Source organism: Equus przewalskii, chromosome 1, assembly GCF_037783145.1.
Source record: "Equus przewalskii isolate Varuska chromosome 1, EquPr2, whole genome shotgun sequence".
NCBI lineage: Eukaryota > Metazoa > Chordata > Mammalia > Perissodactyla > Equidae > Equus > Equus przewalskii.
The window spans coordinates 183,455,123-183,482,029 of record NC_091831.1 but is presented as its reverse complement, the minus strand read 5'-3'; the positions used below and the strand labels follow the sequence as shown (position 1 = coordinate 183,482,029).

Here is a 26,907-nt window from a genome sequence, read left to right as displayed (position 1 = left end):
AGACCACTGACTCGTGGAGCGTCCTGCCTCCTGGTCAGTTGACCACCACGCTTACTTTTGCAGAGGTCCAGCTGGAGTGAGAGCCCAAGCCCTGGACAGGGCTGGAAATCTGGTGGAAGACTTTGTGTTTGATGGAGGCGTTGGAGACATGGGAAATCGCATTCTTCATGTGAGAAACGCACCTTCCCCTGCTGCCACTTCTTCCCTGGCAATTTCTGGAATGATCGCAGATGAAGTGCAACAGAGATTTAATTTGTAATTAGTGGAAGGAGCTAGGTATGCATTTTAATCTCCACGTTTGGCAACAAGAATACTAATTGCATTCTTTAATTTTAAGGAAAATGGTTTGAAAATATCAACTTTAGGTATCTTGTTTAGGTAACCACTGAATTATTACAATGCTGTAACATAGAAATAATAATTTTTTAAAGCCCGGGCTCTTTCACTTTGGGAATAAAGAGGAAAGGTACAGTTGTGTCTATCCTGAATCCCTGACTGTTAATGACCCGTCCTCACCAATGGGGATCTAGAGATTGGGCTCGTTTAGAATTTCTGGGAATGATGGCATAAAAAATTGATTATTCCCTTAACTTTTTGGCTTTATAATATCTAAGCCTTTTTTGTCTCTCCTACACAAGAAAATTTAGTATTTGTAGGTTGCAAACCTTTTAATTTTGAAGAGTCAGAAAAGGTCAAACTATTTAGAGCAACAATATTTGTATTTGGGAATTTGAAATTCTTGATTTTAAGAAAATATATCAAATCTCACATTTTTAAGTAGTTTGAATAAGATTCTATCTTGGCTATAATATTTGTAAGAAATAACTTTGCAAAAGAAGTGCCAGCCTCTTTGATTCCCAGCTCTCCCAAACTGACCTGGTGTGGAGTCATCACTGTGTCTAAGCAGCACTTGGCTAAGATGCTGCTGCCCGCCCTTCAGTCTTCTGTGGCTGAGGAGCTGAACGAACCTGCAGCTGATGGGCTTTTACGAGAACAGTTTGAGAGTCCTGTCACTGGTAGACAGAAGTCTGTAATTTTAAAAATTATTTACCTCTTCTGTCTCTGTCCCTCAGTTATGCCAAGGTTCTCAGATGCTGGCCAAGATCACTAACAATTCATGCCTACTTGGTTTTTCAGGGATCCTATAGACTTTTATGAGGATGTTTCTTCATTTTGGGAAATACCTAACTTTGAGGCATTCACTTTTGTAAACCGCAAAAGTGCCTTAACATTCATGTGTACTTCATGAATATTTTACACTGTTGCCCAGTGCCATACTGTATACTGTACATATGCATGTGGTCTCTGTTGAAATGGATCTTGCAATTCAGAAAGTTGGAAAATAGAAAGATAAATGGAAATATGGCAGCCTACTGATTGGGGAAACCTTTATTACAGAACCACCGCTTATGTGAGACATTTTCATCCATGCCCCCACATATGCTCTCTCAGGATCAACCTTCCATTCTTCATTTTTTCTTTCCTCTTCCCTCTCCAAAGCTGTGTGATGGATGAGTTAGAAGGATGTGCACTTTGGTTGATAGGAAAAACTTTTCTGTTTCCTTCCTTTTCACTCCAAGCTTCAGTGATTACACTGATTGAGCTACCTCATCCATTAATGGAAAGGCTGCGCATCATCAGCTCATGCTCAAGAAGTAGCACAGCCCAGGTAAATGCACTGGTAGGCAGTCATTTGGCACTTGGCATGAGCATATTGGAAGCATTCAGAAACCACTCGAGCAAGAAACAGCCCTAATGGTTCTTCTTAACAACTGATTCCTCCAAGAAATGGGACATACAGCGTATTTTTCTGTTCTGTTACAAGACCATTAAGTGATGGAAAATATTAGAATTCTCTATTTAATCAACAGTAAGATTATGTGTATGCTAAGCTGTGAAAGACTGAAATTACAAAAATAACTGTCTTAATTAAAGCAATCCTCATTCCATTTGGGTCTGTACTATACCTCCAACAAATATAAGTGAAGAAATTATTGAAAGTCTTTTGAATGTGTAGGTCATGCTGTTTGTAAAAATATTTTATATTTATGTCATAGGATTTTGTTGTGTAATACTGATAGAATATTTAAAAGTTTTGTGTATTTCTGAGGAGAAAATGTATATTAATATTAAAAATATTTTAAGGAGCCTTAGTGTTGTGAACATAATTTTTAGTTTTATAAAAACTCTGATTCACATAAATTTTTTGTGTCAAACATGAACTACCCCAGCTTTAGATAGCAGCCAATCTTAAAAAGTTTAAAACTTCAGTATTTGTGTGTAGTATAAAAATCAGGTAGAGTAGTTTATATTTTGGATAAAAAGTAGAACACTTCTGGGGCTGGCCCCGTGGCCGAGTGGTTAAGTTCGCGCACTCCGCTGCAGGCGGCCCAGTGTTTCGTTGGTTCGAATCCTGGGCGCGGACATGGCACTGCTCATCAAACCACGCTGAGGCAGCGTCCCACATGCCACAACTAGAAGGACTCACAACAAAGAATATACAACTATGTACCAGGGGGCTTTGGGGAGAAAAAGGAAAAAAATAAAATCTTTAAAAAAAAAAAAAAAGAACACTTCCCCACTTACAAAAATGGCTTTCCATCTGGTAGTGGTGGCAATATGTGGCTGACCTCAGTGTCATCTTCATACCCCAGAGCACTAGGCAACATTATTTCTGTTCCATAGCAGAATGTATATAACATATAAAAACAGTGCTTTTTGGGGAGGAGCAGGGTCCAAGAAATAAACCAATCTTTTGGCATTTTATAAAAAATTACAGTTCCTCTTGGAAAGACATTTTTGGTATGCTCTCTCTTACATGGGGTCGGGCTTCTCGTATGAGCCTCCATAAGGGTTATAACCAAATGATCTGTCTGAGCGCCTGCCCCACTGCTTTCCGGCAGGTGGACTGTGAGAGCACCAGAGTTAGCCACAGCAAACGAACCATGAAAGTGAGTGACAACAACGTGTATTGTTTCCTGTGGCGTTGCTTTGGTTTGCTACTGACTGGCAGCACTTGTGGCTTTAAATAAATTGAGGAAGTAAGAGGGAGTAATGGGAGAAATGTTGAGCAAGTTCTTGAAAATGTCTTTCAGTGGGAGAATATTATTGGTAAAATTTTACCTGCCTATTAAAATTTGAGATGTGCTTGAGTCATTCAAGTTATCTCCCAAAAGCCATTTTAAATTCCAAAAAGACAAGTAAAATTACCATCAATTAAATTATTAAAATGATAGCCTATTGATTTTAAATCAAATGTATAATTGAGCTCTTTGGTATATATACATAGGCCCTCCCTTTTACAGTATTGGTGTGCTTAACACTTCCATTTTTTAACACTTGAAGCAGGTGTTTATAATGAGGTTGGAAATTTTTCATTTTAAAAAATGGCTTTTAATTAATGTTTTTGAATAAGTGCAATTTCAAATGGTTGAACATTCAAAAGTCATAGAAAGGTACACAGTGAAAAGTCTCCGTCTCTAGCCACCCAGTTCTCATCTTGGAGGCAACAAAAATTATCAGTATCTTGTGGAGACGGGCAGAGAGGTTACATCTATGTATAGTAAAACACTGCGTCCATCTTATTTTACACAGTGGTAGCATACTCTGCACACTATCTTATACATCCTGCTCTTTCGCCTTCCAGTGTATCTTTGAGAATGTTCCACAGTGCCTGGTTCTTTTTAAATGACTTTATAGGTTCCATTCTGTGGATTTACTGTTATTTGTTGAACCAGTTCCTACTGATGATTATTTGAATTGTTTATTTCTAGGGTGTTTTTGTTTTGTTTTTGCTGTAACAAACAATACTGCAATGAATAACCTTCTAAGTCATTTCCCCTATGAGCAAGTATACCTATAGGACACATTCCAAGAATTTGCTGGGTCAAAGGGTGTGTGCCTTTGCAACTTTGATAGCTGTTGTCCACTTGCCCTTGATGGAGGCTGGACCATTTACACTCTCACCAATAATGAACCAGGGCACCTGTTTCCCCATACTCATCAGCACAGTGTATAATCGAACTTATTCGTCTGTGCTATTCTAATGGATGGAAAATAACTCAGTGTAATTTAAATTTGCTTTTTCTTAATGTGAATGAAGGTGAGCATCTTTAATATGTTTGAGACATTTATATTTCCTTTTCTGTGAACCGTCTTCATATTCTTTATCCTTTTTTTTCTTATTGAGTTATGGTCTTATTAATTTGTAGGAGCTCTTTTAGATATTATGGAAATTAGCTCTTAAGGGAATGAATTGCAGATATTTTTTCCAGTTTGTCATTTGCCTTTTGATTTAGCTTGTGTTGGGTTTTTTTGCCATACATTTTTAAAAAGAGAAGTTATCAATCTTCCAGATTTTATATCATAGTAGGAAGGTCTTTTATACTGTGAAGTTATAAACAAATTATTTTATGGTTTTACTTTCTACATTTAAGTCTGACACATCTGGAATTTATCCTAGTGTAGAGCGTAGGGTATGGATCCAACGATTCTTCCTAGATGGCCCATTTGTCTGGTTGGGAAGCTTTTTACTGGTGTCATTCTTGGCTTATCCTCCACATGCACGCGGATCACATTTCTGTTTGCCTAGCCCAGAGATCACAACTCAGATGCCTGTGGAGACTAGGCAGGTTACGTAAAAGGGTGAAGAGTGCCAGGTGGGGAGAAGAGCCAACTGGAAATGGGATGGCATTCTTTTCTAAAGAGGGTGGCCACTGCCCGCCGCCTGCTGATTACGCCCTAGCAGGCAGGCAGCAGGGCCCAGTCTTTGTCAAGAGAAGCTGGAAATCCAGAATTTTTATATGAAGTTTCTTGACTTTAAAATGTTAACAACAATTTAAAAAATTTAAACATAGCCTTGGCTAAACAAAATGTATCTTCAGGACAAAGGTTTCCAATATCCATGGCCAAGAATGAAACTTGCCACTAACAACTTTACTCTCCTGTAAGGAAACACAATCAGAGTCTAGTAGTTTGACAGTCTCGTAGTCTGTAACCGGACTCCTGGAAGAGGAGAGAGAAGTAAAGACGGTCTCCGTAACCCAAAGTCCTTGCCCTCACTGATTGGAAAATTAATTGGAGAAATGCAAGCATTTCACTCTCCTACCTTTTATCCCACGTACATATGGCTGTGGCCATTTATTAGAAGACATTCTTGATTCAGTGGATACTTGAGTTAGAAAAATGATCTCTTAAGTTTTCCAACTGCCATTCTGATTTTGCCAAAATGACAAAATGGTGTGTGATTTGCTCAATTGCTCACCTACTCATCTGGGAACTGAAGTGTGGCGCACTTATTTTTTTGCGCCCAGTTCTTCCTTTCCCTTCCTCACTGCTCGTGGCTGGGGACAATCTGTTATAATTCATGCGCTCAGCATCTTTCGTGGGATGAAATTTACGCTAATGATGAAGTTTCCAGAGTCTATGCCTGTTCAACTCAGGAAAGCTCAAGGTCTGGGATCGTTCTGGGTTGCTAATGAGTATGGCTGGGCCCCAAGGGCGGATCCAGGTTTTCCGGGACGGGTGCCTACACAATTTGGAGGACACCATTAAGAAAACAATTCAAAACTGTTTGGGAAGTTTTACAGAAAAGATATGATTTTGTGAACACATAGGGACCCGTGCAAGCGAAGGACCTTTAACTTCAAGTTTGATTAGCGTCCTTGTCACCTGCCTTTTCTGGCCTCGGTGTGTGCTTCGGGTCCGCCACGCCTCCCTCCTGCATCCCCACACGGCCTTCGCGTACAGAAGAGCCGCGCAGAGCACAAGGACGCTAACCGTCGCGTCCAGCCCGAGCGCCCCTTCGCATCCTCGCACGGCCTCCCAGGACCGCAGCCCTGGCTGCAGGCGCGCGAGGGGAGGCCCCGGGTCAGCTCGGCGTCGGGAAGGGCGAGAGGAGGCCGAGCGTGCGTGACGCGCACCGGGTCGGGCGGCGGGCCTGGAACCGCCCCGGCCCGCCCCCTTGACCACCCCGCCCCGCTCCCCGCGCGCCCCCTCGCCCCGCGCGCCCCGCTCCCCCCCCGCTCCCTCGCCCCGCGCCGCGCCCCCCGCAGGCCCCCGCTCCCCTCCCGGCTCCTCGCCCCGCCCCGTCTCGCGCCGCGCCCCCCTCGCGCGCCCCCCTCGGCTCCCCGCCCCGCGCGCATGCTCCGTGAGGCGCTCGCGCTCGCGCCGGGGGCCGCGCCGGCCGGGGGCGGGCCCACAACTGCCGGACGGAGCGCGGCGGCCGGGGCGCGGCGGCTCTGTGCGCGCCCGAGGGGCCCGCTCGCCCGACGCGCGCGCCCGGTCGGTCGGGGCCTCTGAGGGGACGCGGCGGGGCCGCGGGGGGCGATGAGGGGCCGCGCCGCCGCCGCCATCCGCCCGCCGCGGCCCTAGCGGGAGTCGGCGGGGGGCGAGGCCGGCCGCCAGCGGCCGCAGCCAGACAAAGGGGAGGAGCCGCCGAGCGGCCCGCGCCGGGCCAGGCCCAGCCCCCGAGCGCCGCGAGCAGCCGCCCGCCGCCCCGCGCCGCCGCTGGCCCGGCCGGCCCCCGATGCGGAGGCGCCGCGGCCGGGGCCATGCAGCAGGCGCCGCAGCCGTACGAGTTCTTCAGCGAGGAGAACAGCCCGAGATGGCGGGGGCTGCTGGTGCCGGCCCTGCGGAAGGTCGGTGCGGGCCGGGCCGGGGCGGGCGGGCGGGCGGGCGGCTGGGGGGCCCGGGGCCGCGTCGCGCCCGCCGCCCGGAAGGAGGGCGCGCTGCGGGGGAGACGCGCCGGGGGCGCGGCCGCGGCGGCTTCCGCGGGGCCCCAGCCGCTGTCCGGGCCGGGCCGTCCGACGCGGCTCGGGGCGGCGCTGTCCCTGGCGGGCGGCCGCGGGGCCCGGCGCCCCTGCCTCCCTGCCTCCGCGGGGTGTCCCGCCAGCCGGGCCGCCTCCCGCGCGGCGCGCTCCGGGACTCGCTCAGAGAGCTGCAGCTCGTAAACATCAGTCCTGGACGTCCGGGTCGTCTCTCCGGGAGATGGTGTTCGTCTGCGCCTGGGAAATTGGGGGATAATCACGCTCGCGGTTTTACAGCGAGCCCCTTTGTAAGGTCGAGACGGAGTTAGAGACTGTAAATGGTGCGTGGTTGCCGAGCGCGAGCCTGCCCGGCCGTTGATGCAGACTTACTCCCTTCTGCCTCTCGTGCGGGATAACCAAGGATCAATTGTAGGAAAAAGGAGAAATAAGCACTAATTTAAAAGACTGCACTTGGAAAATAAATCTTCATACAATAAATTTCTGTAAATGAAAGGAAGAGGTATATTTTAAAGGTAAAAATGTGTTGCTCATGCATTCAGAGTCTCAGACTTTCCATTATTTTCTTAATTCGTACCGGGAGATATTGTCTCCTTTGGGCCAAACATCGTCATGTCTTTTTAAAGAAGTTGGGGGAGGTGACTTAGGGGCAGCTAGACAGTTGTCATATCACTGGCATACTAGGTGTTAAAGTATTAGATTGACTTTGCTTCCAAGGGCAGCCCACTCTACAAGGAGAGGGAAAGAAATGGCAAGTGTGCCGAGTGGTGATCGTGAACTCTGGCCTGCGCTGAAAGCACAGGGGGAATGCTTAGATGGTAATTGACCCTCCTGTGAGTAATTGTGCTCAGAAGTGTCAGTAGGCCTATTGCCTGTTGTTGGCAGTGTGATCTAGGTATCTACTCGTACCTTGTGGCAGCGAGTAGTGTCTGCGTATGTGTTGTATAACTTACTCAGTAGGTAGCTTTGACCCTAATAATCCTACATGCACAGCTTAGATCTGTTTCTTCAAATTAGGCTGGAAACAAAGCCAGGACTAGCGTCCAATCCTAGTCCATTGCTTTAAGCCTATTATTTTGCATTTCCATGTTGTGCTTGTTTTCCTGGAACTCAGGTGCCTTGTAGATCTGTACTGTCTTATTCCACGGTTCTTGTGTATCCTTCGCTTATGGAATAAATACATCTAAGAAAATTTGGTCTTTTGAGGTGAATTGAATTCAAAAAGCAATTTCTATTTAATTTACTAATTTACGGTTATTATAGAATTGAGGTATATTTCCATGGAAGACTTTTTTATATTTTTGGAAGATTTTTGGTGTTAGTAATTTGGATTCTGTCCAGTTTTGCGGTGTTGGAACATGTAGGTTTGTAGTGTTTGCTAAGAGTCATAGCTCTTAAGGAGCTCAGGGTCCACTCTTTCTTTGCAGGATGTGTTAAATTCTGGTATGTACCTGCCATCCAGGCCTTTGTAGGATGACAGTTCCTGCCACTTCGAGGGAGGCTCAGTCTTCACATTCGGAGCATCTAGAACTTGGCTTTCTTCCTCCCTCTGACCAGATAGTTACAGGGACTCCTGGCGTTGGGAGTAGCAGCAGTAGCATCAGGTAGACCGCTGGGTCTTTCCCCTCCAGTTGTTGTTGTCATCGATCACATGTGTACTCTAACTTCATTTAACATCTGTTGAACACGTTGTAGGTACTTGGCACCATGCTGGATACTAAGAATATGAAGGTGAATAAAAGCAAAGGCCCTGCTCTAAGGTGGTTACCATCTGGATTGAAAATTCTCAACTTTGAGTTTTGGGTTTATATACATGAGACAGCAGTTGTGAGCTCAGAGTTATGTAAGGGCTATCTGTGGATGTGAAAGGAGCAGTGCCGTTTAACTGGCACTGTCAGGTCCGTCTGCTTGGGCATCTTGGTGGAACCTCCAAAACTGTTAAAATAGAATTTTCAGAAAGGTAATATCATGAGTGTCCTGCAGATATGAATGGACGTGTGTCAGTGATTTTGATCCAGCTCGTTACTTAATGACGGAACTTGTAAGATGTTGGAGCCACGTCGTGTGACTCTTTGAGGAGGTAGGTATTTATAGGCAGATTAATAAAGGAATACTAGGATAAGATTGTTGAGTTAGATACAACATTAGTTAAAATCCTACAGGGACGTAAACCGTACATTTTGGATTACCTTTTCTACTGATCAGAAATTATTTGTATCTGTACCAGACAAAAATCTCTAAGTTAACTTTACAGATTTGTAAAATGGCCCCAACAGTATGGAGTAATCAGAGGTTCACACAGAGCACTGCGCTGAAAACACCCAGTAAGCTGTTTTGCTTATTTTCAAGTTTCATCTAGTTTTTATGAAAACCGTAATTTAGATATATGTATATATGTGACAGAGTCACCATTGTTGACATTGAAAGCATAAGGATTTTTTTAAACTAACATTAAATATTCATTTCACTAGGTAGAAATGCAAATATTGAAAACTAGGTTTATAGAGAAATAATTCAGGAAATAGAAATGTGTTGTTCTTTAACTTTTAAAACAACTTCATGTAGAGCATTTAAATACATACAGAACTACAAGGGTAAAGCAGAGAAAAACGGCAGTACTGATGGATTGTTAACATTACTGCTAAATTATGTATCTTCTCTAAAAGAGCCAGAAACATAAATGCCTTCACCACTAGTCCCAAGAACCTTGGAGCTATCGTATTACTTGGAGGGAAGAAGAGCGTGGGATGTATTTGTAAATGCAGCTTATTCTCTGTGTCTTTGGAATGCCTTTGGTACTTCGTGCATGTGCTATTTGATTGTATGTCGAGAAGAATCAGTGTAATCATTCTACATGTGGGAAACATGCCTTAAAATCATTTTATCAGGTTTTGAAGTCCCTGATATTTTCCTTCTAGATGGCTTTTCTGTAAGGTGTTCTTCACCAGGCTAGCCATGGAAGAAACTATGTCTGTTGCCTTACTATGTGTAGTTACAAATGTCATAGAGAACTAGAAAGAATTCGTTCAACTACTTTGTTCCTGAGTCTGATTTGATTCAGGTTAAATATCGACTCTCCACCTCAGCCATTACTGTTTGCTCTTAGATACCTGTCTGAAACGCAAGAGGTGTGAGAAACTGTGTAAGTTAACTAATGGCAGTGTGTGGCGGGGAAAAAGAAGATGGGACATTTGATTTAGAAATGCTTTTGTGAAATCGGAAAGATTCTAGTGTTTCTGCCTTTGTACTAATGTCTGTTGGAACTGTTTTAGAAGATTGCACTGGATCTTTCTGGGGCCCAGAAGAAAAGTATAGGTGCTTTGAGAAATAAAATTGGCATCACTGATACAAGAGGATCAAGGAAGGCTTCTCTAAGGAAGTATTTGTGCTGAGTTCTGGAGGATATATTCAAATACTTACTGAGTACCTCTGTACCAGGCATCATTCTTGATACTGAGGTTGTAGCAAGGCCCCTGCTCTCGTAAAGCTTCCATTCTAAATGCATGTGGCCAGAGGCCTGGGAGAGAGAGATGGTAAAGAAGTAAACAATTATCTGAAAGATCAGTAGGCATTAACCAAACACAGTAAGGGGGAGAAAGAATTTGAGGCCTGTAAAGGTAGGAACACGACTTGTTTTAAAGAAGACTAAGTGAACAGAAGGGATGAGGCTAGTTGGGAGCTACAGGTAGACCAGGTTAAGGTCTCTACCTGAGAATAGGAAGTGCTGTAGGATTATTTATGTAACAAAGTAATTAGATTAAGGTTAATCCTGTAGGATTATTTATGTAACAAAGTAATTAGATTAACTTAATCAAAATTGGTTTTTGAAAAGGTCACTCCAACTGAAAGCTAGAAACTAATAGGAGATCCTATGATTTTCGTGACATGAGGCCTGTTCTGGATTTCCTAAAGCCACTGAATATAACAGTAGAGCTCCAGGGAGTCATTTGGAATTATTCCAAACTAATAATGACCCAAGCTGACCCAAGAGGTTCAGCTAGAACTGGATGAGCATTAGGAGTGCATTTTAACTTGCTGCATTTAGCTCCCTGTCAGCCATGATTTAGTGGTCTTCTTCTCTTTCCAGTTTAATTTTGGTGTGGTATATTTGGAGCAATAATATTCCATTAAAGTGTTTTATGCTGAGTATCCAAAGCATTACCTGTGTTACCACTTGACATAAATCAAGTGTATGTCTTTTATGTTAACCATGGCCTCTCTTGCAAGGGAACAGTAGTTTGATTATATCCTCTGTTAGGCTGCATATTTGAATCGGGAAGGAATTTTAATGGAACTAATGGATTTAGCATTATCTCATGTAGTCATGTTAAAAATTAACAACCTAAAATTCTTTTCTTTTTTTACATAAGAACATATGATAGTAAGTAGAAAGCTTTTGAAATGTATAAAGTGTTATGCATTTCACATTTTAATGTGTGGAGATGAAGCAACACAATGAAAATAACATCAAGATCTAGAAGTGAGCGCTAGTGTTGTCTGTTCAGTTTTCAGTACCCCAGTTTTCTTCGTTGAATCACTTTGTAAACTCAAACACCGCCTCTTACTTACTTAACACTTTTTAATTCTTTCTTAATTGCCTCATTAGCAGCATTTGACAGTTGCTCTCTTCCTCCTTGAAATCCTTTCCCCCATTGGCTTCCAGGACACCAGACCCTGCTGTTCCTTCTGCGTCTCCTGTTGGTTCCTCCTCGTCTCCCAACCACGTCATCCTGACCTCTCCAGGGCTCAGTCTGAGCACTTCTGTTTCTGTTTACAGTCGTTTCTTAGAGATCCTGCCCAGTCTCGTTGCTTCACATATCATCTATATCTGATTTCCAAATTTTTATTTCTGGCTCAGACCTCTCTCCTAAACTTGGATATCCAACTTTTTTCTTGATACTTCCACATAGATGTGTGATAGGCATCTCAGCCAGTACTGAGCTCCTTCTCTTCCCCCCCAAGCATGCTCGCATCTTTTGTAATATTTCCCATATCAGTAAATGGCTGCTCTGTCCTTCTAGTTGCTCAAAATAAAATTCTTGAGTTATTCTTGAATCCTGTCTTTCTTTCATAACCTAGACTGCATGGGACGGTCTTCATCAGCAATCTCCTGGAGTGTTAAAATAGCCTCTGGCTGGTCTCCTATCTTCTGTGATCACCCTGTTCCGTCTCCCTCAGCACCAGAGATAAGTGAGGTCCTGCCATTCCTTTATTCAGAGCTTGCTCATTGCTGCTCAGAATAAAAATCTGAGTCCTCACAGGGGCTTGCGAGTCTGGTCTGCCCCTCCCCTTTTACCTCTCGGACTTCGTTTACCACTGTCCCTTTTTCTGCTCTCCTCCTGCCCTACACTAACTTCCTGGTACCTGCAACACATGGACATGTTCTAGTGTTAGAGCTTTTGTACTTGCTGTTTCTTCTGCCTAGAGCAACCTTCCAGCAGGTAAAAAACATGACTGACCAGTTTACCTCCTTTAAGTCTAGACAAACATCGTCTTCTCGAGAGGCCTTCTTTTGCAGCCTGTCTAAAACTGCACATCCCCTGCTTCTTGGACATTCCTATGTAGACGTTTGCAGCATGACCCGGTCCAAGCTTATCATCATCTTCCATGAACTGCGTCTCCAGTATAAATGATAGACTCAGTTCTCAAGCCAGAAACCTCATCATGTCCTTCTCTTCCCTCTCACACTAGGCTCATGTCTAGTCAACACAGTCTTGATTCTTTCTCCTAAATTAGGAGTTTTCTAACTTTTTTTCTGTGTATCGCCAAATGAATTTTTAAAAATTTGCACATTTTTATGTTGACATCTAAAAGTTTTCATCTTTAAATTCAAATAGTTGCAGAGGATGTAATTTTGTATGTGTTCTAAATACTAAGTTCATCAGTCTTTTAAATGTATCTAATGAAATCTAAGTACCATAACAATTTGAGACTCACCATTCATCCTATTAAAATATACATGACAGTGGTTTTTTAACAGTTGGAAATTTTATATCACTCTTCTTTTCCTGTGAACTTTTCATTCCACTTCCCCCATGTAATTCTATTCTAATATAATATTTTTATGTTTGTCTTTGACCCCCTCCTTTGTATTTACACTTCTTTGCAACAAAAGTCTATTGCATTTTTTAAAATGCTCCAGTGAGAAATTTTTAAAACCTTTAGAGCTTTAAAACCTTTTTTTGGGTTGAATTATTAGTAGGACATGTTGATCAAAAGAACGTAAATGTCATGAATTTTGAAAAATAATAATCATAAAGCTTTATTGAATATGCATTACTTAATGACATCTGTGAAGCTGTTTGTTTTTAAATTAGTTCATATTTCATGGGTGAATATTACTTATTGCTAGAATGAGACAGGGTCTTGCTGGAGTGACCAGGGTTCAGCACCAGTTCTATTCCTGTTTTCCATTTCTGTAGATGTAAGCCCTGAGAACCATTGTTAACAGAAATAAAAGAAAAATTTGAAGCAAACTCATTTTTAAAGCTTCTTTCAAATTGTATGCCAAAAATTATATTGTGATCTATCAAAAACATGATTCTTAATGATCTTTCAGCCAGCAACTCTTTTAGGTTCTTTAATTTTGTTTAAGACAAAAAGTTGGAAACCACCTGACTTGCAAAATGATTTGTTACCTGGTCTTTAGAGTTATTCGCTTTTTCATTTTCTAGCTTTTCCAGAACTTGTCAAATGAGTAATAATTAGAACTGTTCGTTTTTCACTAACAAAAAAAACTTAGAGGTACTTTGTTTAGTCTGATATATCCAAGAAAGATTGAGAAAATAAAAACAGTATTAACTTCAGTACACCTTATCCTTGATAATAGTTATTGATAAATGTATCTTACCGTATCACATTCTTTAAACATTTTCATTGAATTCTTGAGCACAGATTTAGCTCATTGTATTAGTTCTCTGTTGCTGCGTCACCAGTGGTCAGAAACCCGGTGACTTAGTGCAGCACACCATTGTCCTCACAGTCTCTGCAAGTTGGAAGTCCAGGTGCGGCTAGCTGGGTTCTCTGCTCAGGGTCTCACAGGCTGAAACCAAGGTTTTGGCTGGGGCTGTGGTCTCGTTTGAGGCTTAGGGTCCTTCTGCAAGCTCACGTGGTGGTTGGCAGAATTCATTTCTTTGCAGTTGCATCTCTTGACGCCCTCAGCTTCCTAGAGCCTGCCACCACTCCTTGCCACATGACCCTCCCTGTAACATGTCAGTTTGCTTCTTCGTGGCCAACAGCAATGCATTTGCTGCTGTTTCTTGTCTCACTTCTTGACCCTCTTTTAAAGGCCTCACCTGATTTAAGTCAGGTCCACCCAGGATAAGTTCCCTTTTGATTAACTCAAAGTCAACTGATTACAGACCTTAGTCAACCTTGCCATATATGATAACCTGATCATAGGAGTGATATCCCATCATAGTCACAGGCCCTGCCCACATTCAAGGGAAGAGAAGTATATAGGGCTTGTATACTTTGGGTGGGAATCTTGGGGGCGACCTTAGAATTCTGCCTATCACAGTCTTTCATTTTACGGAAAATATCCACCACATAACCTAATTGGTAAGGTCAGTTTTAATTGTCAAGCCAACCAGCCTAATCCTATTTATCTTCTTTCCAACAAAGTCTGACTTAATTTTTTCAATTCAAATGAATATGTTAGTACGTGTCACATGCCAACCATCTCACTTCTGAATTCTAATTGTAGGATAGAAAGATAGATAAGATGTGAAAACTTGTTTCGAATTTTTTCTGCTGAATGAAATAAGGTAATGTTGCCTTTAGTATTTCTTAAAGTTGCTTTCTTTTCTTTGTTCTCATGATCTTTTCACCTCATCAGGATGTGTTTTTTGACAATAGTCTGGGAGAGAAAGAAGCAAGGTACTTAAATGAAAAATATTTATAATTGTCTCTTTATTTAGTGTCCTAGAATTAATTAATTTATTGCACCCCAGGGCAACACAGCATGGTGAAATTCAGGCTAAGTAAGAGATCTGCCTTTCCTCAGTGAAGTGGGAGGAGGGCACTGGTGAAGGCAGGTGGGAACGCTTCCCTCCTGGAGGCAGATCTCGGAGAGCCGGCCTCTGGTAGTTTGGGTAGTGTGCTGAAGGGCAGGGATTTGGCCTCGGGAGTCTTAAACTTTGAATACAATGTATTTGGTAATAGTGATCTTTTCCCAGTTCACAGAAAAAAAGCCAATATTATTTTTTTTTAATTTTATTTTTCTCTCGTAAGCTTTTCTTAAGTCTGTGGTGCCTGCCTGCTGCAGTTTACTTCGTAGTGAGTAGTGGAAGATTGTAAAATAAATGGACTAGAGATAGAGAGGTTTTACAGGGAAAACAGCTTATGATACTTTTTGTTTTTTCTTACGAACTTGCCTATAGTTTTAAGTTTTATAGTCATTTTTCCTGCTTACTATGATGAAGTGTAACTATCTTAATACTTCATGTTCTGCTAAGAGCACTGTGACTTCCAGATGCTCTCCCACTGGAACAGGTTGGGAACCACGGATCCAACCTGCTGCTTCTTGGCTTGGCAGGCTGATGGGCTGCGTGTCCGGGAGGGTGCTCACAGATCGTTGCCATTTCATTCCAGTCAGGGGACATTTTAATGATGACAGTTTTTAGCCTCAGCTAGTGGTCTTTCTTACATGTTTAGATTATTTTATGGTTAGCCCTCACCTGAGTGTTGAGCTAAATAAAATGGGATTCTTGGCCTGTACTTACCTGCATTTTAAATAAATCTGCATTGAAAACCCATCGAGAAAGCACCTGATAAACAGCACTGACTGTAAGTGAGGAGTGAATATTCACAGACAGTAGGAATAGAGGAGCAAAGAGCGCGAGTCCCTCATTTATGACCTGTGGGAAATGGAGTCTCCAGGTATATATCCTGTGAAGTAATAACAAATTTCACGGAGTTCTTAATTTTTTCTCAGTCCCCAGATTTCAGTTAGGCCAAGAAATCTGCTTGCTACCTTGAATTTATTGATTTAACAAGTATTTAGTGAGTGCTTTCTTTATGTGAGGCATGGCATTAGGTTATGCGGGTGTCAGGAATAAAGGGGTAAGGAAATAGGAGGAAACCAAAAATGTAAGAAATAGTTCCTGACCTTAGTGGGTTTATAGCGTACAATGTGGTTTCGATTCTTGATTATACACCCTGATCAGAAAAGTCGCACCTCACAATATTATATTTTTATATTATTTTAACAACTTTTTGGGAGTATAGTTGACGTACAATAAACTGCACATATTTAAAATGTACAATTTGATAAGTTTTTATATATGCATGTATCAGTGAAACCATCACAATAAAGATATGTGTATCCTTCAGCCCCATAAATTTCCTCTTGACTTTCTATGTTTCTCCCTCCCACCCCTCCCCACTCCTCATCCTCAAGCAATCACTGATGTGCTTTCCCTGCCTGTAGATTGCATTTTCCAGAGTTTTATAGTAAGGGACTCATGCAGTATATACTCTTTTGTTGTCTGGCTGCTTTCGCTCAGCATCATTATTTTGAGATTCATCCATGTTTGCATAGATCGATAGTTCATTCCTTTTCATTGCTCAGTAGTATTCCGTTGTCTGGCTGTACCACTCTTTATCCATTCACCTATTGATGTACATTTGGTTTTCAGATCTTGGCTATTACAAATAAAGATGCTCTGAAGATTTGTCTACAAGTCTATGCGTGACAGTATGTTTCCTTTTCTCTCGGGTAATTACCACAGAGTAGCTGGATCAGATAGTAGGTATATATTTAACTTTTTAAGTAACTATCAAGTTGTTTTCCATCCAAACTGTTATACAGTTTTGCATTCCCACCAGCAATGTATGAGTGTTCCAGTTCCTCCCGCCAACACTTGGTATTTAATTTTACCCATCCTAATAGGTGTGTACTGATATCTTGTTTTGGTCTTAATTTGCATTTCCTTAATGATTAATAATGTTGAGCATCTTTCATGTTCTTATTTGTCATCTATATATCTTTTTTGTTGGCGTGTTTGTTCAGATCTTTTGCCCATTTTTATTGTTTGTTCTCTTATTGTTGAGTTTTGAGAGTTCTTTCTATGTCTGAATATAAATCCTTTATCAGATATATGCTCCACAAAGATTTTCTTCCAGTCTGTAGATTGTCTTTTTATTCTCTTATCTTTTGAAGAGTGGAAGTTTTAAATTTTTATGAAGTCTACCTTATCCGTTTGACTTTTTAGAGACTGTGCCTTTAGTGTCATATCTAAGAAATCTTTGGTTAAGCCAGAGTTGCAAAAATTTTCTCCTGTTTTTTCTTCTAGAAGTAGTATAGTTCTCATTTTTACATTTAGATAGATGATCTCTTTGAGTTAATTTTTGTATATGATGAGATAATTTTGTATATATTATGTGGGGTTTTTTGCATATGAATATCTGGTGGTTCTACCATCATTTATTGCAAAGGCTATCTTTTCTCCTTTGCTAAAGGCCTTTGCACTTTTATCAAAAATCATTTGTATATGTGTGGTTTTATTTCTGGATTCTCTTCTGTTCCATTGATCTATTTGCCTGTCTTTATGTAGTGCCACACTGTTTCGATTATTGTAGCTTTATAAAAATTACTGAAATCAGGTGGTTTTAGCCCTCCAACTTTGTTCTTTTTCAGAGTCATTTTGGTTATTCTAGGACCTTTGTATTTCTATACGGATTTTAAAATCAGGATATCAATTTCTACCAAAAAACCTGCTGGAATTTTTATTGGGGTTGTGTGGAATCTATAGATCATTTGAGAGGAATTGACATCTTAACAATATTGAATCTTCCAACACATAAAATTTCTCACTTCTTTTAAAATTTCTATCAGCAGTATTTTGTAGTTGTTAGTGTTTATCTTTAGAATGAAATTTGCTGCTTTTTCTTTTTAAATTGAATTTTAACTCTTTCATAACAAAAAAGACTTCCAATATTCTTAATTGATGTTTGAGACATTTGCATCCTTGCAGAAACCTTGGCACTGAAGTGAAGACTTTGGCATAAATAAATGTCAGTCAGACTGTGTAGCCAAAGGGGTTTATTTCTACACTTTACCAGAAACTCAAATGTTAGTTGATTGAACAAATGCGTTAGCAAGATTTTTTTATTTGATTGTAAATATGGAGAACTGAAAAGTACAAATTAGGAAATAACTTTTCTGAAACTTGTCAAATCTAGTGTTTATCAGGGTAAAAAATAAAGTTTAATGCTTTTGTATTTGTCTGTGCATGAATCTATAGTATTGTGGCTCTTCTGTTTACAGTGTATGTGTAAGGAAATACCTTCTGGCACTTTAAAAATATGGTGTAACTAAAATACAGGTCTGACTTGTTAATCTACTGTTAAAGACTGAAAATTATTTTAATTGCTCTTTTTCTGACTAGTCTTTCAGAAAAAATATGATAGATGAGTTTGTTCTGCTGTGTTCATTTTATGTTCACTGTCTCTTAGGGAGCTGAGATGGTAGACACTGTGAAAGTGCCAATTATGGGTATCATTCATTGTCATCTTGATGTCCTCTTAGTATTTGTGGGTGAGATTTTAACATGCAAGAAGTTCAGCATAAGAAACTTTGATGCTTAATGTTAAAGTTGCTTTGTAGGTTATTTATTAAAATCATAATCACAGAAAAAATATCCATCCCGCTTACACATCTTAATTCTCGTGCACAGTGACTTTCACTGAGTAAGGCCCTTGGCTTTTATGGAAGGATGTTATAAGAAACAGCCTTACGAATTCTACTGCTGAACTTCCAATATAAATGTTTATTTTATATTAAAAAAGGAAAGTCTTTTTTTATTCTATTGATCTAATAGAAATACGTGGTAAGATGTGACTGTTTCCTCTTGTCATGTTAAAGAAGCACAGGATGTAAGAGGAAATATTTACTTCCCCCAAACTATTTTGAATTTATAAAAAAAATATATATTGTGGGGCTGGCCCAGTGGCGTAGTGGTTGAGTTCGTTCACTCCGCTTCGGCGGCCTGGGAACCTGGGGTTCATGGGTTTGGATCCCAGGTACAGACCTACACACCGCTTATCAAGCCATGCTGTGGTGGCGTCCAACATATAAAATAGAGGAATATTGGCACAGATGTTAGCTCAGGGTCAGTCTTCCTCACAGAAAACAAAACAAAACAAAAACATGTGTATATATATGTATATATATAGTAAAGCCTGGCTTTTTGGATGTTGATCCTATATGAATTTCCAACTGCCTTAAACACTTCTTATCCAAACTTCTAAAAGTGATTTTTACTTATTGTATGGGTTTCATGACTCCTTACTCTTTCCCACCTTTGTACTTCAAATCATGTTTCCTTATAAATTAGTTTGTATTTTATCAACATTATTCATGCAGATAAAAAGATAACTGGCTCTATAAGACTTGTTATGAAAAATAGCAGCGCCTCCTCCCTATTCACAAAAGTTTCTGCTTTCTAGAGACAGTGACTTTTAACTTTTCAAAGTGATTCGTTTCAGTATTCTACATCTCTAAGGGAGAAAAGTACTTTTATTGCTACTTCCTGATTTTTCTGTTCTGGGCATTTTCTGTTGACTTCCTACCATGAAAGGTAAGGATTTAATGTTTTTTAATACACATATACGTTCCCCCCTCTGTCCACACCCGCATACTTCCTGCCTTTCCCCCAACCCCGTGGTTGCATCTTAATTTTGGTTGGGTCATTGTTCAGAGTTTGCATTATACGACTGTAAATGCTATTTATAGTTAAACCACTCTTTCTTTCTTACCTAACCGTTTACTTTTACTGGATTTAATAATTGTCTTATATTCTTGTTTGTGTGGTTTTCTGTGTACTTACTAATTCAGGCTCAAACTACCAGTTGTCTAAATATCCTCTCAAGATTTTTAGATCCATCAGATGCTCTATCATTGTCTTGAGGTGTTTCCTCCCAGAGCCTCTGACCTGCTCCATCTGGACGGGTAACCTTTATGTCTGCTGTACAGCTCTCATCTTATAATGTCCCTTCACTTCATCCTGGGCATTCTCTTGGCCATTCTTCTGTATTGGTTCCTTTGTTTCCTGTACCTCCTATTTTTCTCTTTCTTGATTTATACTCTTGTTTTAGTGTGGTACAAACTATAGAAGCTCCCTGAGAAAGGATGTGTGGGAGATACAGTTGTTGATCTTGTTGTATGTAAGCATGTCTTCATTTTACCATGATGTTTGGTTGATAGTTTGCTAGGACCTTATTCTAGGTCGGAGATCATTGCCTTCCAGCTTCTGGTGATGCTGTTGAAGTCTGGAGCTTGTGTAATGTCTACTTCTTTGTAGACGACCCGCTTCCTCCCTTCACCCTAAGCTTCTTGGATATCCTCTTTGTCTCCAGTGTTCTGACGTTTTAAGTTTATTCATCGAGCTGGGACTTTTGACTTATTTTATTGATAATTTCATCTCTCGATTTTCTGTTTGCTAGATGATTCTCTAACTTTTTAAAACCTTATCTATGGTGAAGTGTAACACACAGCCAGAAAATGCATAAAACATAAATATGCAATTTAAGGAACACCTCTTTAGCACTTTTCTCAGTGGGACTCTCCAGAAGGTGACCACTTCTGTGGCCATCACTGCCTTGCTCTTCTTTACAGTCTTACTCTCCAAGCGTGTGTCCCTGAACATTGCAGTTTAATTTCGTCTGATCTGGAACTTTGTGAAGAGAATCCCGTTTATATGTATTTTTATCTGCCTTCTTTCTGCCAACATTATTTTGAAGATATAGCCACGTTTTATGTAGCTTTAATTTCCTTTTTTAATTTTTTTTTTTTGCAGTATTCCATTGTGTGGATATGCCACAATATATCTGTTGTACTCTAGATGGATATTTGAGTTTCTCTCCAGTTTGAGGGCGTTATTTATGCGCCTACTTGTACATGTCTTCTCGTAAACATGTGTGCTTATTTCTCTAGAGCAATTGTGTCCAATATAAATATAATGTAAGCCACATACATACTTTTAAATTTTCTCATAGCCACATTAAAAAAGTAAGAAGAAACAGATGAAATTGATTTTAATAATATATTTTGTTTAACCCAATAAATCTAATCATTTCAGGATGTAATTAATATAAAATTACTGAGATATTTGGCATTGTTTTTTATACTAAGTTTTGGACATCTGTTGTGTATTTTATATGTACAGCCCGTCTCAGTTCAGTGGAGTTACGTTTCAGGTGTCAGTAACCACGTATGGCTGGTGTCTACTCTGTTGGACTACATAGCCCTAAGGGATCTCACTCTCTCCCTCCCTCCCTCCCTCCCTCCCTCCCTCCCTCCCTCCCTCTCTCCCTCTCTCTCTCTCTCTCCCTCTCTCTCTCTCTCTCTCTCTCTCTCTCTGTCACTTGCTCTCTGTCTCTCTGTCTCTCTCTCTCTCTCCACCAATGGAATTGCTGGGTTACAGGGTAGGCATATCTTGCACTTTAGTAGATAATGGCAAACTTTTCTAGAGTGATCAAGCCATTTTACCCTCCAGTAGCAGTGTGAGAGTTCCCGTTGTTCCACATAATCACCAATACTTGGTATTATCAGACTTTTTAGTTTTGCTGTCTGGTAAGTGGTAACAGTTTTCATTGTGGTTTAATTTGCATTTTCTTGATTACTCAAGAGCTAGAGCACCTTTCCACATTTATTGGCCGTTTGAATTTCATCTTTTGTGAAGTGCTGGTTTAAGTATTTTTGCCCATTTTTTCTATTGGGATTTTTAGCATCTTTTTCCTGCTGAATTTTTAGGAATTCTTTATGTATTCTGGTTGTGAATCCTTTTGTTATATTTTCTTAAAAGTGTCTTTTGATGAACATAAGTTTTAAATTTTAATGTAGTTGTTTATCAGTCCTTTCCTGTATAGGTAGTAATTTTCATGTCCTGTTTAGGAAATCATTTCCTATCCTGAGGTCGTGAAGATATTATCTTGCTTTATATCATCAGAATTTTATTAGGTCTATTTATTTAATAGGTCTAAAAAATACAACTAGAATTCATTTTTGTGTAAACTGTGAATAAGAGTTGAGTTTCATTCTTCCCCGTATGGGTATCCAGTTGTTCACTATTCATCCACTTCCCCCACCTTCTCATGACACCCGCCCACCCTCCTGGTTCTTAGTGCCATCTTGTGGAAAATCAAGGGTCCATATACCTGTGGGCTTGTTTCTGTCCTCTCTCTCCTGTTCCATTCATCTGTTTGTCTATCATTATACTAATATCATATTCTTAATTACTGTAGCTTTGTAGTAAATCCCAATAATGATTGGAGCAAGTACTTGTGCTTCTTTAAGAGTGTATGACTGATTTTCTTAACCTTTTGCATTCCCATATAAGTTTTGCAATTATCTTGTCAGTTACAGCAAAACAACTTTTTTGGTTTTGACTCTGATTTTATTAACTCCATGGATTAGTTTGAGGAGAATTGATATATTTACAATATTAAGTCTGATAATTCATGAACGTCGTATTATTTACTTAAATCTTTACTTTCTCTTGGAGTCTATAGTTTTCTCCCTGGGAGTCTTATACTTCTTTTGTAAGATTTGTTCCAAGGTACCTGATATATTTTTTTATTCTATTGTAAATGATAGTACTTTTAACTTTTATTTTCTAACTTTGTTGCTGTTACATAGAAGTAAAACTTTTTTATTAATTAAAATAATTTGTACAATATTTTTGATTTTTCTTCACAGATATATTAGTCTGGGGTCTCCTGAGAAACAGAAACACACACAAACTTCCTCTCTTTCCCTCTCTTTCTCTGAGGCAGAGAAGTCCAAGATGCGCAGTCAGTCAGCTGGAGACCCAGGAGAGCTGATGGTATACTTCTAGTCCCAGTCCAAAGACAGAAGCCCAGAATCGTGGCCCAAAGACAGTCAGGCAGAGAGAAGGAATTCTTTCTTACTTAGGCTTTTATTTCATTCAGGCCTTCAAGGGACTGCTTGAGGCCCGCCCACATTGGGGAAGGCACTCTGCTTTACTCAGCCTGGCAATTCGGATGTTAATCTCATCCAGAAACACCCTCACAGGCACACGCAGAAATAACGTTTAACCAAATGCATGTCTGGGCACCCTGTGGCCCAGGCAAGTCGACACATAAAATTAACTGTCACAATGGGCAATCAAATCGTGTAAATTTGTTTCTTTCTTTCTAATTCTTATACGTTTACTTCTTGTTCTTGCTGTACTGTGCTGGCCGGGACCTCCAGTACAATGTGGAATAGAAATGATAACAGCGAGTATCCTTGCCTTTTTCCTGGTCTCAAAAGGAAAGCTTTCACTATTTCACCATTATCTATGCTGTTTATTATAGCTTTTTTCTAGGTATCCTTCACCAAATTAAGTAATAAGTTCATTGGGAGATTTTACTATGAATGAATGTTGAATTTTTTTAGATGCTTTTCTGCATCTATTGAGATCATATTATTTTTCTTTTTTTATCTGTTAACATGGTGAATTACTTTGCTTGATTTTCCAACATTAAACCAACTTTACATTCCTGGGATAAACCAAACTTGGTTGTGTTGTATAGTTTTTTAAATATATTATGGAATTTTGTTAGTTGATATGTTATTTAGGCTTTTGTTTCTAGGTGCATGAGTGAAAATGGCCTATAATATTTATCTTTCTTTTTGACTTTTTCTATCAAGGCTAGCCTCAAGATAAGTTGGGAAGTCTTCTTCTTTTTTCATTTTCTGGGAAAGTTTGCTTTAGATTATTGCATTTCTTCCTTAAATGTTTGATGAGTTTGTTAGTGAAGCCATCTAAGGCCCATATAATGAGCTATAAAGGCAAGTATCAATAAATGTCAGAAAAGTGAAATCATAGAAAGTATGTTTTCTGACCACAATGTGATTATTCTAGAAATCAGCAAGAAAAGAAAAAAAAAAGACTTTAAAAAAATCCCATATGTTTAGAAATTAAGAAACATACTTTTAAATTCTAAAGGTCAAAGAAGAAACAATAATGGAAATTAGAAGCTATTTTGAACTGGATGATTTAAAAAAATATTCCATGTCAAAATCTGTGGGTTTTTTACAAAAGTAATTCTTAGAGAAATATACATATTACAGAAGAAGAAATGTTGAAAAATAATGAGCTAAGTATCTATCTCAAGAAGTTAGAAAAAAGAACTAACAAGCAGAAGAAAAAATGAAGATGAGCAGATATAAATGAAGTATAAAACTAACATAAAATAGGAAAGATCAACCTAGCCTAGTTCTTGAAAAGATTAATCAGATTGATAAACCTCTAAGAGACGGATCAGAGAAAATGAACACATGTGTAACTGGTATTAGGAGTGAAAGAAAGTCTGCCCTCTAGATCCTAGGGGTTTACAAAATACAAGAGGCTGTAATGAACAGTGTTAGGCTAAATTTTGAGAATTTAGATGAAGTAGACAGCTTCAGCTTCATGCTATTTTCTTTGTGGGAAGGTTTTTAATTACTGATTCAGTTTTTCAAAACTTGGAGACTGTTTTAAGTTTTCTGTTAATTTTTATGTCAGTGACACTGATATCCTTCTAATAGCATGGAATAAAAAGTTAGAGCAATACTTAGTTCAGTCATTCAACAGATTTTGCATGACACCTACCATATGCGCTCGGCCATATTTGTTCCTTATTCCTCATATCTAGTTCGACTGGGTTATTTTTTAGGACAGATTAGTAGGTTCTAACTTTAAAGAATTTAACAACAAAGAAGGCTCAGCACAGCCACATGACGACAACAAGGGGCATGTAGCATTGTGAGGGGAAGCGGACTAGCGGTCACTTCCCAGAGCAGCTCTGTAACGCGTCAAGTGGTGTGGTTATTCAGAGAGCCTCTGTTGCTGGGTCACGACAGTGTCTGTGGACTTCTAGTAGATCTGCTGGTTAATTTCCAAGTGTCTGTGAGTCCACTGAGATTGTGTAGAATCTTTTATGTGTCTGTACTTTCTGGTGGTAGGGAGGAAGGGACCTATGGCTTTCAACAGAATTTCATAGTCCAGAGAAGTTTGAGAACCACTGCACTGTGGGTTAAGAAAAGTTTATAGAGACCAACAAAGACAGGGTTTTTTGTTCATTTTTTGTGTTTTCTGTCTATATTTGAGTAACCATTCTAATAAAGTAGTATTAGTTATATATAAGGTTCTCTGATTTTTGTTCAATAAATATTATTTTGCCTGTACTTTAACTGAGAACTTTTTTTTTAAAGGTTCAGGAGCAGGTACATCCCAATCTCTCAGCTAATGAAGAATCTCTCTATTACATTGAAGAGCTGATTTTTCAACTGCTTAATAAATTATGCATGGCTCAGCCAAGGACTGTTCAAGATGTGGAGGTAAAAACTACTTTGTTATTTCAAAAAGCCACTGAACCACTGTACAAATTAATTTTGTATCTAAATCTCTATCATTCTAAATTGTGGAAAAGAACTATTGATAGGCCCAATAACAGGTGCAATTCACAGACCTTCTATAGAGCAAAAAAAGCCAGATCTCAGAGAGTACATGCTGTATGATACATTTATATGAAGTGCAGAAACAGCTGAAATTAATGGTGATAGAAATCAGGATGGTGGCTGCCTATGAGGGGTAGAGATTGAGATGATAGACATGTTGTGTATTTTGATTAGGGTGCTGGTTACCCAGGTATAAGCATTTTTCAAAACTTACTGAATTGTACAATTAAGATCTGTGCATTTTACTGCATATAAATGTTATCTCAATAAAGGACTAGTATAAATCTTACGGATATTTACTCATTGTTGGAAAATACATATATGTATACCTCTAAAAGATTATGTGTGAATTAATGCGAAAATACTTGTTTTGGCTTGGTTACATGGGAGTATTTTTAGATTTTTAGAAATATGTATCACAGTTTTCAAAAATTACTTTTGTTGGGGCTGGCCCCGTGGCCAAGTGGTTAAGTTTGTGCACTCAGCTTCAGCGGCCCAGGGTTTCGCTGGTTCGAATCCTGGGCGCGGACATGGCACTGCTCATCAAGCCATGCTGAGGCGGCATCCCACATGCCACAACTAGAAGGATCCACAACTAAAAATACACAACTATGTACTGGGGGGCTTTGGGGAGAAAAAGGGAAAATAAAATCTTAAAAAATTACTTTTGTTGCTATACTCTTTATATCACCTTTCTTTTGAAAATTGTTTCTATAATAAGGCAGTGACTACTAGTGTGAAGGAAAATCTCAGTTTGGAGTAATTGAGCTATTAAGATTTTCAGGGACTCTGGGAGTTAAAGCATTTGTTTCTCTATTCTCTGTTGTAAGAGTTGGACATTAAATAAATATAATAAAAGCATATTTTTAAATATACTCAAAGCTGAGAATATAATTTTAGAAATAGGAAGTCCTGGTAAATTGGATGTTGTTAGTTATTGTTCATGCCAATCACTGGTTAAATTTGAGATTAGATGAACCATAGTAGTAACTTAAAAGGCTTGTGTTCTTTTTGCCAAGCCCTTGTATTTGCTTAAGCCATTCTGAGCTCCGTACCCGCTTGATCCTCTAAGAGGTACATGATCTCTCTTCTTTTAAAAATTCTTCTCTATATTTGAAGCTCTAAGATTAGCAAAAAGAGAGTAACTGGATAATAATTGGTAATGAGTTAACAACTCCTGCCAGGTAAATTTTAACCCTAGAAACCTTACTGTGAAACCACCGATAGAGTATTTTGTGCTAGCTTTAATCTCTCCTAAAGTTATTACTTTTTACTGTTTCCAGTTCCATCTTAATTATGCTTACACTTAAACTTTTTTCTTTACCCATGGGAATTATGTGGAAAAATCTTGATAGTCCTATTGGTATTTTTTTCTAAAAAAAAGTTCATTAGAAAAATTATTACAGGAATCAGAACATGTTATATCACTGTTATCTGCTAGTATTAAGGATGCTGATAAAGTTTAATTTTGTATGAATTTTCTTTGATGAGCACTTCTGTTAACAATAATACTGCTGTAATCTGAACAGGAACGAGTTCAAAAGACCTTTCCGCATCCAATTGATAAATGGGCTATTGCTGATGCACAATCCGCCATAGAGAAACGAAAACGAAGACACCCTCTCTTACTGCCTGTGGACAAAATCCATCCTTCATTGAAGGTAATAAAAAACTTAAACATTGAGGAAGTTCTTC

The 26,907-nt window shown here is 39.6% G+C and overlaps 2 protein-coding genes across 5 annotated transcripts in view; both read left to right on the top strand.

The window, feature by feature from the left end:
* Nucleotides 1-2,147, top strand: part of L2HGDH (L-2-hydroxyglutarate dehydrogenase) — a 40,248-nt gene extending 38,101 nt beyond the window's left edge. For both annotated transcript variants that reach the window (XM_070588879.1, XM_070588919.1), the window contains one exon: nucleotides 64-2,147. In XM_070588879.1, the coding sequence (XP_070444980.1) occupies nucleotides 64-259 (196 nt within the window). In that variant the 3' untranslated portion in view covers nucleotides 260-2,147. The remainder of the gene's footprint in view (nucleotides 1-63) is intronic.
* Nucleotides 2,148-6,191: 4,044 nt separating this feature from the next.
* The window catches only part of SOS2 (SOS Ras/Rho guanine nucleotide exchange factor 2), an 88,563-nt gene continuing 67,847 nt past the window's right edge, over nucleotides 6,192-26,907 (top strand). Inside the window, exons 1-4 of one of the 3 annotated variants that reach the window (XM_070588758.1) lie at nucleotides 6,299-6,638; nucleotides 22,465-22,591; nucleotides 24,967-25,092; nucleotides 26,742-26,873. In XM_070588758.1, the coding sequence (XP_070444859.1) occupies nucleotides 22,553-22,591; nucleotides 24,967-25,092; nucleotides 26,742-26,873 (297 nt within the window). In that variant the 5' untranslated portion in view covers nucleotides 6,299-6,638; nucleotides 22,465-22,552. Of the gene's footprint in view, nucleotides 6,639-6,796; nucleotides 7,280-22,464; nucleotides 22,592-24,966; nucleotides 25,093-26,741; nucleotides 26,874-26,907 lie in introns of those variants that run through there. The other 2 variants (XM_070588767.1, XM_070588764.1) reach the window with 2 other exon arrangements.